Source organism: Pygocentrus nattereri, chromosome 23 (genome assembly GCF_015220715.1).
Source record: "Pygocentrus nattereri isolate fPygNat1 chromosome 23, fPygNat1.pri, whole genome shotgun sequence".
Classification (NCBI taxonomy): Eukaryota; Metazoa; Chordata; class Actinopteri; order Characiformes; family Serrasalmidae; genus Pygocentrus; species Pygocentrus nattereri.
The window spans coordinates 29,307,937-29,321,738 of NC_051233.1; the positions used below are offsets into that span (position 1 = coordinate 29,307,937).

At 39.6% G+C, this 13,802-nt stretch overlaps 1 protein-coding gene across 1 annotated transcript; it reads left to right on the forward strand.

Moving 5' to 3' along the window:
• Positions 1-1,750: 1,750 nt before the first annotated feature.
• tppp2 (tubulin polymerization-promoting protein family member 2) lies at positions 1,751-11,495 on the forward strand. The gene is made up of 4 exons (XM_017713872.2): positions 1,751-1,915; positions 8,034-8,282; positions 8,451-8,604; positions 8,770-11,495. Exons 2-4 carry the CDS (start codon positions 8,086-8,088, stop codon positions 8,962-8,964), a joined length of 546 nt encoding a protein of 181 aa, XP_017569361.1. The 5' UTR covers positions 1,751-1,915; positions 8,034-8,085; the 3' UTR covers positions 8,965-11,495.
• The last annotated feature ends 2,307 nt before the right edge of the window (positions 11,496-13,802 follow it).

The window sequence follows — 13,802 nt, forward strand, 5'->3', positions numbered from 1 at the left end:
TTTGAGTGAAGTATATGCAGATATACAGAGGGAGAGAGATGCACTGCTTATGAAATGGAAAAGCATCTTCTGACTGCTTTTCATTTTAATAGTTTGACAATGCTAGTTTGAGAACAATGGGGGAAGCAATTAACCCAGATGCTTAGAGCACAGCACTACCTACCTTAGATGCCCTTGAAGTTTACTAGTTAGCTAAACTTAAAGCCTACACAAGCAGAGCTTATCCGTGATTTGTGTTGGCTGCAGCATCTGGCATGTCACATAAACACCTTCACCCACCCGGAGACACTTTCAGATCCAATCTATAAGGATTAGCTCACGTTGAGGTGTTAAGGCCAATTTGGTTCCTTCGCAAAGTCAACTGAAAGAGCCAGCACCGCTCCCACCCAACACTCTTAGTGATGTGACCAGTGGATATACGTGCTGAAGACTCTCTCTTTCTTAGTAATTTGGCTTCCTAAATAAGACAATTCCTCTTTATCCATAAGAAAAAAACAAAAGCGAAAAATAAGCTACAAATTCACTTGTCTTATCTCAACAGTCTTAATAGCGCTAGAGTCTTTTCACAGTGAACTGGGTCATAAACACAGGTCAGAAAGGATTACATTTACAAGGGGCCCTGGGGTCATTTCCTCTTTAACAAGTGATTTTAACACATAGCGTCCTGGCAATGCAAGTGTATGTAGAGTTAGGCCCAAGCAGAGTTTTTCCCTTTAAACTTGGAAATGAACAGAAGAATGTTTTAGAGTCTTGAAACATAGAAACAAAGAAAAGTCATGGCAGTTAAAATGAAGATATATTTGAAATATTTCTGCGCTGTTTCTGGGTCATTATTCAAATTTGAGCAAATTTGTGACAGTGACCATTTCTTTCTTTACAGGAAAGGTTATTTCAGCCTTCTTATCTATTAAAGGTAAAGATCAGACGACTGTGGATTTGATCAGCTCCTTAGAGGCTTTTGCTCAAACTTGTGGATTTTATCGTCAGTGCATGTTTGTCTTTAAAGCAAAGAGGAACCAAACAAATACTAAGAAATTCATGTAAACACTTTAATTTGAACTGAAATGGGTCATTTTCACCACTGTTCTCATATCGCTGTAGAGAACCCCAATTGTTGAAGTTTTTCAGTTTTTTTGCATAATGTAAAAATACCGGCTACCCTTTACATGGTCTATAAATTTCATGAAGAATAGACTAAAAGAAACGGCCCTAAATGACTGGGAAAAAAGTCTGGTTCACCTGACTGGCTTTCCTTCTCCTCCTAAAGTTTTATATATATATATATTTATATACATAGATAGAAATAGATATTTGGTTTTTGGCTTAGAGTATTTTATCTCTGTCTCTCTCTCTCTCTCTCTGTGTGTGTGTGTGTGTGTGTGTGTGTGTAGAAACTCATTTGCAGCACCAGTTATAATGGCTGATGAGAAGGGTGTGGCTGCAAGGACAGAGAGAGAGAGAGAGAGAGAGAGAGAGAGAGAGAATGAGAGCAGTAAACAGATGACAGGCATTAGGAGGGAAGAGAGGAAATAAAAGGGTTTGAAATGATCAAATAGAAGGACAGAAAATGGGAAGAGAGAAAAAAGAAAGGATTAAAGAAAAGAAAGAGGTTATCTCTGTGATGTCATTGTTTGTGCTGGGCTGTGCTGTCTCCTCCCACTCCGCATGACGTCATACCACTCACACACACACACACACACACACACACACACACACAGCCCGGGAGAGCACTGAGAGGAGGACACACACACACACACAGCCCGGGAGAGCACTGAGAGGAGGACACACACACACACACATACACACACACACATTGGCGGGAGCAGATGGGGGAGGGCGCAAACACACACACACACATTCAGCATCTTCAGCTGATCTGAGCGTCAGATTTAGGCGCGTCTCACTCCGCTGTCAGGTAGGCCTTCTTTATCACATACACCAGCAGAATCAGCACACGCACTGAGACTGATTCTGCCTGATCACACATTAGAGCTGCTCACAGCTGCAATGTTGCATAAACCTGCTTAACTAATGTGCTTTATATTATAGCATGTAGACTGTCTGTTCGTACAGGGGAACTCCACCAATTTTTCAGAATTTCGGTAGCATTTATTTATTAAGATGTGAACGACGTCAGTCAGAGTGGTTTGTTGAGAAATGCTCCATTCTATAGAGACTGTTCACAGTAGTGGTGATGTGTCTGAAGCGCTCAGTGCCTTTAACAGCTCCCTCACTGAAAGTTATTTCATGATTCGCTGCCTGATAAAATGTATTTTTCCGAATCAAAACCCAAATGTTGTTTCATGGCTTTATTTTGGCTGTATTTGGCTGCTGGGTTCTTTCACCACCACTAAAGAAATCTGAATTAACAATTACCCATGACTTTGTTTACATCTCAACCACGGAATTGTTAAACATTTGGACAATCTCATGGATGCTTAAAATATACATTTTTGCATGTGTATGACTATTAAAAACACATTTGTAAGTTTGCGTATTCATTGTGTTTTAAATTGATTGTGTTATTATTAATATTTAGGCCATTTTATGTTTTAAGAAATATGCTGTATCTGTCAATATAATTAGGCCAAGAGTAACAAAGCAATTAATGTAGAAATTAAGTAGTGAGATTACTTTTTCCAAGAGGTACTAAGTAAAGTAAATGTGATTTTATGCAATTTGATTGATTTGAAGTAATATAATCCCATTACAGTTTTATAGAAGTACAACCCCAATTCCAATGAAGTTGGGACGTTGTGTAAAACATAAATAAAAACAGATTCAGTTTCAGTTGAATACACTACAAAGACAAGATATTTAAAGTTCAAATGAATAAACTTTATTGTTTTTTGCAAATATTCACTCATTTTCTCCCAACTTCATTGGAATTGGGGTTGTAATTACCTTAATCCTGGAGCTCTTTACACTAACAATACTACTCCAAAAAAGCCTCCTCTGCGGTTTGTACACAGCATGTAACAACATGGACTAGTCCTTTTTTATCATAGTATAATTACAACTAATGTAGGGTTTGGGGCTGCATTGACATGACTGAAAATAATCACTACAATCACAAATTATAGCTATTTTTATAATATATACATATTGTTTGCTGTTCCCCAACATGAAATCAAAAAGTGAGTAATGCAGGGGACACGACACACGTGAAGGGTGGACAAACTCACACAAAGCCCACCCTCCATGGACACAATATAGCAAACAACAACTACTTAACTAGTAGCTACTACAACAGCGACAACAACTACTTCAAGTAAGGCACCTACCAAGAGCCACTTTGCATGGCCACACCTGCTAAGCTCCCCATGGCAGTGCAGCCTGTGGCGGTACATTGGAATGGGTTGTTTAATATCAGCACAAACAACATCTATTTGTATGTTCATGGTGGTCTTGGGTGGCTGCCTACCTTTGTCAAGTGTAGGGTGTGGCAATATGTGGCTTTGGAGCCATATGCAGCTCTTTTACTGCCCTGTTGTGGCTCCACAGCAGAATTTTTTATTAAAAAAAAAATTGTGACAGCTGGTTTATTCTGTAAAAAGAGACTGTCAAACACTAAAAAGTCAGTTTCTCGTTAAAATTTTTCTGTTCCACCTTAAATGGTGCAGCAGTTGCATTCTTACACTTCAGGCCCCATGTAAGGTGGAACGGGAAAATTCGAACAAGAAGCTGGCGACAGAGAAGCTGATTTCAAATGTTGAGAGATGTTTTACAAGAAACCGTTCTACTTTTGTGGAAAGGTTTCCTGCCTGAGATACGAGAAAAGCAGCTTCATCTGAGCTAAAACATAAAGCAGAGCAAAGTAGGTCTGTGTTTCCGTTCATATTATATTTGTTAGCCTATGCCAACACACTAGCACATACTGAGACATATTTGCAGCCAGGACAATAAAAGGACAAAATTCTTAACATTTGGGTTGCCAGCCCCTGGTCGAGTGCAAAGACCACCTCGCACTCAAGAATCTAATAACATCAACCTTTAGCAATAATAGAATGAACCCACCACACACTCGACACTCGACTGATACAACTACAGTGAAATGAAGCGAGAGTGAGTGTCTGCACAGTGTATTCATTCATTAAGGAGAACAGAAAGCTTTTCTTGTCAAAACGAGGGAGCGGCTGGCTCTGGTGGGGGTGCATGCTGTGTTGAATGGTGCTATAAAAGCTGTGATCGGAAATCTCCTTTTCGTTTCTTCTTTGTTCATGAAGGTATCAATGTTGATCAGTGCTGCCATTCTTGACTTTTAATTCAGAGAATCCATTCTTGAAAATATGCACACCAAATGTTTTCGTTAACTAGAAACAAGATTGGCAATTATAATGCATTTATAAGGCATCACAAACATGGTTATAAATATTTATATAAAAGTTAAATCCTTAACATAATGCTTTATATATAGTGTTATAAGATGTAATGTACTAAAGACTCCAATATTATGACTAAGGCTTCAAGTTAAAATATTTCCTGACGGATACAAACAACATAAGAGTAAAGCACATTACAAGCTTCAAATATCAGATTTTAAACTATCATGTTGCTCAACTTAGAAAAGTCAATGTACACCACCGTTAGCTTGGCACTAACTTAACACTGCATAACAGCAGAAATTAGCATACTGTAGTTACAGTTACAATGATACCACTAAATTACGATGATGCTACTCTTACTCTCCATACCTTCACTCCACAGTAACTTCATGATCAATATGAAGTCCGAAGGGTTTCGGGGGGGACCTGATGGGTACTTGATTTGCTATGATGTAATGTAATTTTTCAAGTGAGGACGCTGGTTAGAGAAAATATTTTGTAGTTATTTATTCAGCTATTCAATTCTGGACATTTAGAGCTGGACAACCTTTTTGGGACATCTGAATGCTCGGGATTTAAGGTCAAGTCCTAAATGTCATGGTGTAAATAAACTCATTTTACCCTCTGAAAGCTGGGACTGACTTCCTTGGCACTGACAATATAACATGGAATTAACACCACAAATTTTTATTGCCGTGTACATAATGCCTTATGAATGCATTATAAATAGTTATGGATGTGTTTATAGATAATCATAGACATGGTATTCATAGAAAGTGAATACCACAATATTTAATGCATTTTTAATGAAATTGAATCATATACACTGTAATTATTCAGATATATAGTGATAGCTTAATTTGATTGATCTAATATTAAGATTCGGCTCAATACAGCAATAGACTGATGAATAGGCACATACAGGTTTAGACTGAAGAGTTCAGTTCAGACTAGACTGTTGAACATATTTTATTTATTATGTTTTCAACGTGGGCAGCATGGTGGTGTGGTGGGAAGCACTGTCGCCTCACAACGAGGAGGGTCTGGGTTCGATTCCCCGGCTGGGTGACCGGGGTCCTCATGTTCTCCCGGTTTCCTCCCACAGTCCAAAGACATGCAGTCAGACCAATTGGACATGCTAAATTGCCCCTAGGTGTGAGTGACTGTCTGTGTCTGTCCGCCCTGCGATGGACTGGCGACATGTCCAGGGTGTATCCTGCCTTCCGCCTGAAGACTGCTGGGATAGGCTCCAGCGACCCTGATGGAGAAGCGGCTTAGAAAATGGATGGATGGATGTTTTCAACGTTTAGATTTACGATGAAGTTGTAAATAGTTTAATAGAAAACATTTCATTTGGCAAATACAAGCAAATTCCACTCTGGTGTGAGCAAAAAGATTATTTTTCTTATTATCGCTGCCTTTGGAACAAAACTTTGTATCTCAGAAATGAGAACTTTACAGGAGAAGCAATGCAGATTTGAACAATACCCCTGACAAAACAGCACAACTTCCATCCATCCATCCATTTTCTAAGCCGCTTCTCCGTCAGGGTCGCGGGGGGATGCTGGAGCCTATCCCAGCAGTCTTCGGGCGAAAGGCAGGATACACCCTGGACAGGTCGCCAGTCCATCGCAGGGCACAGCACAACTTATGTTGTGTAAATATAGAAATGCATGAGGAATCATGTGCATATTTGCACACATATATGTGCATATTTATTCATATTTATGGCTACATTATTTATTCGTTAAATATGTTGATATTGCAGTTTATCACATTTCTTTTTATCAGCACTCAATGTTTCAACCTCAAGTGAGCGTACAAAAGTTTTATGTGAACTTTTGTTTGCTGTTTCCACCAAAACATTTTTATTTCATATGTCAAAATGAGCATAAAAATATATGACTAGAAGAGTGTTGGGGGGGCAGGGGGATCACACATATGATCCCCCTCTGCTGTAACAGGCTTTCTTACTGATGTACACAAATTACATTTCCTGAATTAGAATGCTTTTAGAGTGAGCACACTGTGCTGAGAGAGAGAGAAAGGGTTTATTGGCTTGGTGTGGCAGTCGATCTCAATAATGGAGTAAATGAGCAAAGGCTCATGGGATAGCAAAGAGAGATGCTGAGTCATTGTGTCTGACCATCACCCTTAAAAAGTTTGAAATGATTGGCTATATAAATATCTTTAGCTGTTTTACATACAGTAATATGTATTATACATAACTTATGTGTGGCTTACATGTTTGCTCTTAAATATTTAGAACTCTTCACCAAAAGCTATTTATCAACATTGTATTTAATATTTCAGGAATTCTATGAGCAAAAAAGCGCATACAATTATATAGAATTTACTCACCTTCTGGATATGAATGTTACTGTAGCTTCTTTCTCAGTCATTTTTCAGTCATGTTAAAGTTAAAATATTTACTGAAGGATACAAACAACATACAAAGTAAAGCACATTACAAGCTTCCAATGTCAGATTTCAAACTACTTCAGTAGTGCTGTCAGTAGTAATGCATTTTGCCCAACTTAGATAAGTCAATGTACACCACCGTTAGCTTGGCATTAAGTGTGATTGTCTAGGTGGGGAATTGAACCCCGGTCTGTTGCAAGGAGAGCAGCATTTGAAAAAAACAATCTTTCCATTTCCTACTTTCTCAAAGTCAATCAGCTAAAACAGGTTGGTGTCCAAATTTTGCTTCTTTAGTTTCACACTGTAGCTGCTAGGCTAACGGTGCTAACAAACACTGGAAGTAAATAGTTACCAAATCCCTTTCCACAAATACTTCCCCAAAGTCTTCATATATTTGCTTCAAATTACTTCTGTAAACTTGATCAGAAAAAAAGAATTTGTTTTAACAGTAAAGGGTCTTTAACCCTGAAGATCAGCACAGACTGTTGATCACCATAGCAATGCTGACAACAATCTCACCAAGCTAGTAGCTAACAAAAAGGGAGAGAGATTTGAGAGAAACATCGATAATTTGGAGACACACCGGCTCCTTTCTGTTTATAATCACTGCAGCTGGTTTCCTGATATGTTTAATCTGCAATGAGAAACTGTCAAACACTAAAAAGTCATGAAGCTGAGGTCAGTTTCTCATTCGTCAGCCTGTTCAAATTTTCCTGTTGGACCTTAAATGGTGCAGCAGTTATGTTGTGGCACCTCAGGCACCATTTAATGGGAAAATTTGAACAAGAATCTCGCGAATGAGAAGCGACTTCAGCCTCGTAAAAAATGAGGCAATTCAATTTTAAGAAATTATTCCACTATTGTGAAAATGTTTCCTGACAGAGATGTGAGATAAGCAGCTTTAGCTGAGTTTAAAGCAGAGCAGAGTCTGCGTTTTCTTAACATTTGGGTTGCTGACCTCTAGCCTTTCATGAATGGTCAGTTTCTGACCACAGAGCTGCTCTTGGCTGGATTACCTAGCAATGACACTGACATGTGTCAGTTCCACATGTTACCATCTCAGTGTCAGTGCTGTGCTGAGAATGGACCACCACTCAGATGATATCTGGACAGCCTGTCCTGTGATCATAAACTAACCAAGAATGGATGAGAAGGGCTGCAGTCTGTAATTGTAGTGGACAGGAGCTCATAGTGGCCAGTGATTGGAAGTGTTTCTCATAAAGTGGACAGCATTCGTTTCTCAGTCCCTCTGATGATTGTGGTTCCTTTGTTTTTGTGTTCTTGCAGGGTGTCTTGACACTCCCGGCTCTACTCAATATTCCAGCATTTTTCTGGCAGCATGGCGGAGGGCTCTGGCTCAGCATCAGTAGCAGAGATTGAGATGGCATTCCAGAAGTTTGCAGTTCATGGGGACACCAAAGCCACAGGGAAGGAGATGAATGGGAAGAACTTTGTCAAGCTGTGCAAAGACTGTAAGGTGATCGATGGCAAGAACATCACCAGCACAGATGTGGACATCGTCTTCAGCAAAGTCAAGTACGTGTCATGTTCGTGTCTTGGGCAGATCTGGGGTCTCTTCTGGAGTCTTTGGCTAGGCTAAACTATAATGCTCAGACATTATTGAAGCATTGTGCTCCTGTGTGGTCAACTAGCTAAGCATTGGTCATCTGGAGACTGAAAGTTTGATCTCTATCTGGGTTTCAGAGCCAAGACAGCTCGGGTGATCACGTTCGAGCAGTTCACTCAGGCCATGGTGGAGCTGGCTCCAAAGAGGTTTAAAGGGAAAGGCCAGGAGGAGGCGCTGCAGCAGCTTTATGGCCTCATCGCAGGAAAAGAGCCAGCCAATGTTGGGGTCACGGTGAGGAGCAGCCAGTCACTGCAGTCCACTTCTTCACTCACTGGTGGAGAGATCAGCAAAGATCATTAGACCATATTAATATATGGAAGATCTGAATCTCTCTCTCTCTCTCTCTCTCTCTCTCTCTCTCTCTCTCTGTCTCTCTGCCTCTCCCTCACTCTTTAGAAAGTGACAAAGGCAGCTGCAGTGGACCGTCTGACAGACAGCACTAAATATACTGGCTCTCATAAGGAGCGGTTTGACGAGTCCGGAAAAGGAAAAGGTAAAGTGGGGAGAGAGGACATCCCCGATACCAGCGGCTACGTCAGCGCATACAAGGGTCAGGGCTCCTATGACAGCAAGGTGAAAGAACAGGAGTGAAAGAGAGGAGGAACAGGAGGGCAGAGGAGAGGAAAGGTGAAGAGAAGAGGAAAAAAATCATGTTACCTTCATCTTGATGCATGTTGCATTGTGTATTATGAACTTTAGCATAATTGGAGCTTGATTAGTTTTACCAGGTGAGGTTGTGTGTTGTGCAATCCGATTGGCCATTAGATTCAGGATAAAGTATCAGTTAAATTTCCTCAAAATCCCCTCCGACACGCCAGATTGAAAGGTCATAGCCCCACTTGGGTACTCATGCTAATATGCAGATATAAAGAATGTATTGCCCTACAAATACTGACATGCAATTTTTGTACTTTGTGCTTTATTTTGATTTGGCCATGACCACAGAACAGGAAAGTCATGCTTGTCCAGTAATGAGTAGCAACTTCAATCAGCAAAATTCAGAAACATAATACTAGCTAGCTAGCAACTAGCTAACCTAATGCAGTAGTGTACAAAGGAGACAAACACATCCAGCACATTTGCAAGCATGGTTTTATGAAAAAGTTTTCTGATGCCCACAAATTTGTTTTAATATCCAATTTCTCTAATTTCTTTAGATCATTTTTAATTTTCTCACTTTATAAATAAATCTATTCACTTCCGTGTCATGGTGTTATTTTACATTTTAAAAAGTGGGAAAATGTGTGTTAGCTATCTCTTATATGTCTATTTAGCTGCCACTTCACAGCTTCATAGTCTGGACAAAGTCAGCTTTGCACCATAGGAAAAACTCAATAACAATAACAACACACCACATGCCAAGTATCGCAGCAAAAAGAAACAGTATTTTTATTGTTATTGAATTTTTCCTGTGGTGAAACACTGACTTTCTCTAGGCTATGAAGTTGTGAAATGGATTCTAAAAAAAGGTAGACATATTATAGATCGCTATACCAATGTGACAACACACCACATGACAGCAAAAAGTTGTACACTAAAAGCATTGCAGCTCATAGCCTTAATGACAACAAAGAAATTGTCATTGAGTGCCAATTTTAGCAGTATACTCTTTGTCTTCCTCTCACCAAAAAGTACTTGTTTACTACAAGATGACACATGCTAATATTAACACAGAAAACTAGCTAGGTACGATTAGCTAGCACAGAAGCTGCCTAGCTAGCTAACATTACCCTTCTGGTTGCCAAAAGGTCTTACCAGCCTTTGTTATTACATTACAGGCATTTCAAAGCATAAGCTCGGTGGCATATTTCAAGGGAAACTACAGTAGTCACTTCAGCTGGCTAATTATTTCGCTATGCTGTAGCTGTAGAGCTATAGATAATATTCAATTGACTTCACACTTGTCACTGCCACCATATTGTTGAAATACCACCAGTCGTCATGGGCGATGACACAGTGATCAACATCTCGGATAAAACTGACTTTTTCTTGAGATCTAGATTTGGAAGCCATAGCCGACAGTGACTGTTCATACGTATTATGCAGATAGAATGTCAACCATATGGAGACCAGGCGCTTCACTTCTGTCATATTCCTTTCAATTTCTGTAGTTCTTTCTCTTCATGGTTTCACAGTGTAAACTGTACTAGTTTGTAGGGATTGGCAATTTTGTTAATTCTACAAAAAAATGAAGTAGCCCTCACAGTGGCGCTGCTTGAGCTTGGAGCTAGCAAGCTACAACGGTAGGGCTAGGCGATGTGCAGCATGAAGTAGAGGTGTCTCCCTGTCCTGACTGGCTAGATGTCCCTGGTCAAATTAATTTGTTTCTTCTCCCGGCCATGAAGAGTTGATCAGACTACTCAGAAAAGTATTCTGACTTTAAAATTGACAACCTCACCTTTAACTTACATTACGTCACCCGGTGAAACTAATCCAGCTTGAATAGGGCTTTTGTATCTGTGGCATATTTGTGAAAAAATGCACTGAACCAAACTAACCTCAACATCCAGGGTCATTTATAGAAACCATTTGTACTCCTGTCTTTGGTTTCCTTGCCTATATGGACCTGTTTAATAACGCTTGAGCAAGCTTTGCGTAATGTTCCAGGCCTGTTTTCAGGAACACTTTCTCGCTACTTGTGCCTTATATATTAACTGTAATGTTGATGGTAGTGCAAGAGCTTCACCTGTAGCTATTGGCCTTTCTGCCTGTCTGCCGTTCCACCTGTGTGTGCTATATTTACAGCTGCACAGACTGCAATATATGAATATGAATACATTGAAACATAAATTTGTGAATATACTTTTAAGTTTTATTTTATTAATGTATGTTAATGAATTCTATATGCATTCCATGCAATATCGTTTCTCCAGGCACTAAATGCTGTTTTATGTGTAAAGTGATGACACTTAGATTAAGACTAAACTACATTGCAAAATTAGCCTGATCTCTCTCTTTCTCTCTCTCTCTCTCTCTCTTTCTCTCTCTCTCTCTTAGTCATTGAGAATGTCACTCTTCCATGCTGGTTAAGCTCTGTTATATCCACTTTGTGCCTCTGTTTTTGTGTCATGTTGTGAGCACCCAGAATACTCTTCAATAAAGCTGACATTCAGTGGCTCATTTCTTTTGCTTCCACTCACTGACCACTTTATTAGAAACACCTAACTTATACTTCCACTCACTGGCCACTTTATTAGAAACATCCACCTTGTTCTTCCACTCACTGGCCACTTTATTAGAAACATCCACCTTGTTCTTCCACTCACTGGCCACTTTATTAGAAATACCTAACTTATACTTCCACTCACTGGCCACTTTATTAGAAACACCTACATTGCACATCCAGTCAGTGGCCACTTTATTAGAAACACCTACCTTGCACACCACACTTTCTGCAGAACACTACATCTCTAACCACAAATTTCCTGATAATATATCAGATAATACATAAATTGTTATACGAAATCAAGAAAACTGCAGCATGTGTGCAGCTGATAGTATTGGATTGGGCTGAACTTAGCTCACATCTTCAGATTTGTTTTCATCAGCAGACCTGCCTCAGCCGGCCTGAGCTGGCACATTATTTTGGAAATAGAATACCTGTTTGGTTGGTTCTCATTAAAATCAGTGTTGCGATATGTTTGACGCGGGTTGTTCACATTTGATTTTTCACTCAGTTTCTTAATGCTTTGAACCACATTGTTCGTTGTTGAGATCTGACACGGTTTTCAGATCTCTGTGTTCTTTTTCACTCTCACACACTGTGGTCACCATTACATCATTTTAGGCCCAATCTCATTTCTTCTTTATCCCCCTACCCCTTGTTTTCGAGTGTCTCTCTTGCCCCTTCAAACTGAGTTAGATGGGGTAGGAGTTGGAATCGTCCTCTATGAAATGGGACTTTCAAATAAAAAGAGCAGGACTTCTTTAACACCTCCTAGCGCTGCTCTGAAGACGACCCTGCCAGCCTGCAGTGACAGCAGAGGAGGGTCAAGTTCAGCTCCTCACTGCTGGGCTTTAGTTATATTTAGGACATCACCTGCTTTCAAAGAGGGGGGCAGTTGTTTATTATTGCTCTAGCCTAATTCTTCAGTGATATGAAGCTAACGTCAGATATTTGCCAGCTTCTGGTTTGAATTTTCCCATTCCACCTTAAATGGAGCCAGTTACATTCTGCTGTTTCAGAACTGCTGGACTGTTTCATGTGGAACGGGAAATTTAGCCAGCTAGCTAGCGAGACATCGGCAAACTACTGGCGATATTTTACACTCGTTTTGAAGAAAATTACCATAATACATTGAAACTACATCAAACTAAGATAATACAGTGATTATAGTAACAGAGAAAATATTCACATTTGGTCACTTGCACAGCCATCTTGCCGTTTTTTCTTTTTTCTTATAACACTCTGTTTGGAGTTTGTCTGTGGTTCACAGGGAAATGTAGCCCTAACACTTCGCCCTACCCCCAATCTCTAAACAAATCAGGACACTGCACCCCTAAACAGGGAGGGCTAAGTGGTGTGAAATGGGATTAGGCCTTTTTCAGACACACACACACACACACACACACACACACACACACACACACACACACACACAAAGTTAACCTACAGTTGCAGTTAAACTGTTTTAATATGCATAATTCATCTCATAATAGTGTTGATTACTCAGCTGAGATAATATTATATTATTAGAGCAACTTGAGAAATTAGCTGTACATAAGTTATACATACGTTTAAAATGTTACTGCTCCTTTTTTAGCACAAGTTTCAATATAAAGAACATAGTGGATTGGAAATTTGGCATTATTGTTATTATTATTATTATTATTATTATTATTAGTATTATTATGCAGCGTCCTGTCTTGTACTAGAAGAAGTGATCTATTGAAAATGATCTGCTGTTTATGCTATTTACACAGGAATTAAATATGTCAACACAATTTTATCTCTATTAATTTTGGCAGTAATTGTATTGATGAAATTTCTCTGATTTGGTTGAGAGTCATTCTGAGTGGTTTGGTGTGGAACGGTTCATTACAGACTTATTTCTTTACAGTGGTGGTGATAGGAACCAGGTGTCACCATGATAAATATTTTCCTTAACTGAGGTCAGACATCTGGTCAGCACTGTCAGCACCACTGTGAACAATTTTGACTCTGACTTACTCTTTTTACGCCTTATTGACGTTATTGATGCACATTTAACCTCCTTTATCCTTCTGAGCTTTAGCTTTAGTCTGGAGTCTGACCACCAGATGGCGCTGATTTATCAACTGCACTCAGTCTGACCCGAGAAACCAGTACAGCCACTCACACAAATCAAGGATTTGTTCACTTTTATATTCACTTAGAAAATCAACACTTCACGATTCACGTTCTTTAAATATCAAATTGGACTGCAGAAATGTTCAAGGCTAGTGGTAGA

Coding starts and splice junctions, on each gene's coding strand:
- tppp2 (XM_017713872.2), top strand. CDS start 8,086: ATGGCGGAGGGCTCTGGCTCAGCATCAGTAGCAGAGATTGAGATGGCA. Junction 8,283..8,450: donor ATCGTCTTCAGCAAAGTCAA/GTACGTGTCATG, acceptor TCTGGGTTTCAG/AGCCAAGACAGCTCGGGTGA. Junction 8,605..8,769: donor CAGCCAATGTTGGGGTCACG/GTGAGGAGCAGC, acceptor CTCACTCTTTAG/AAAGTGACAAAGGCAGCTGC.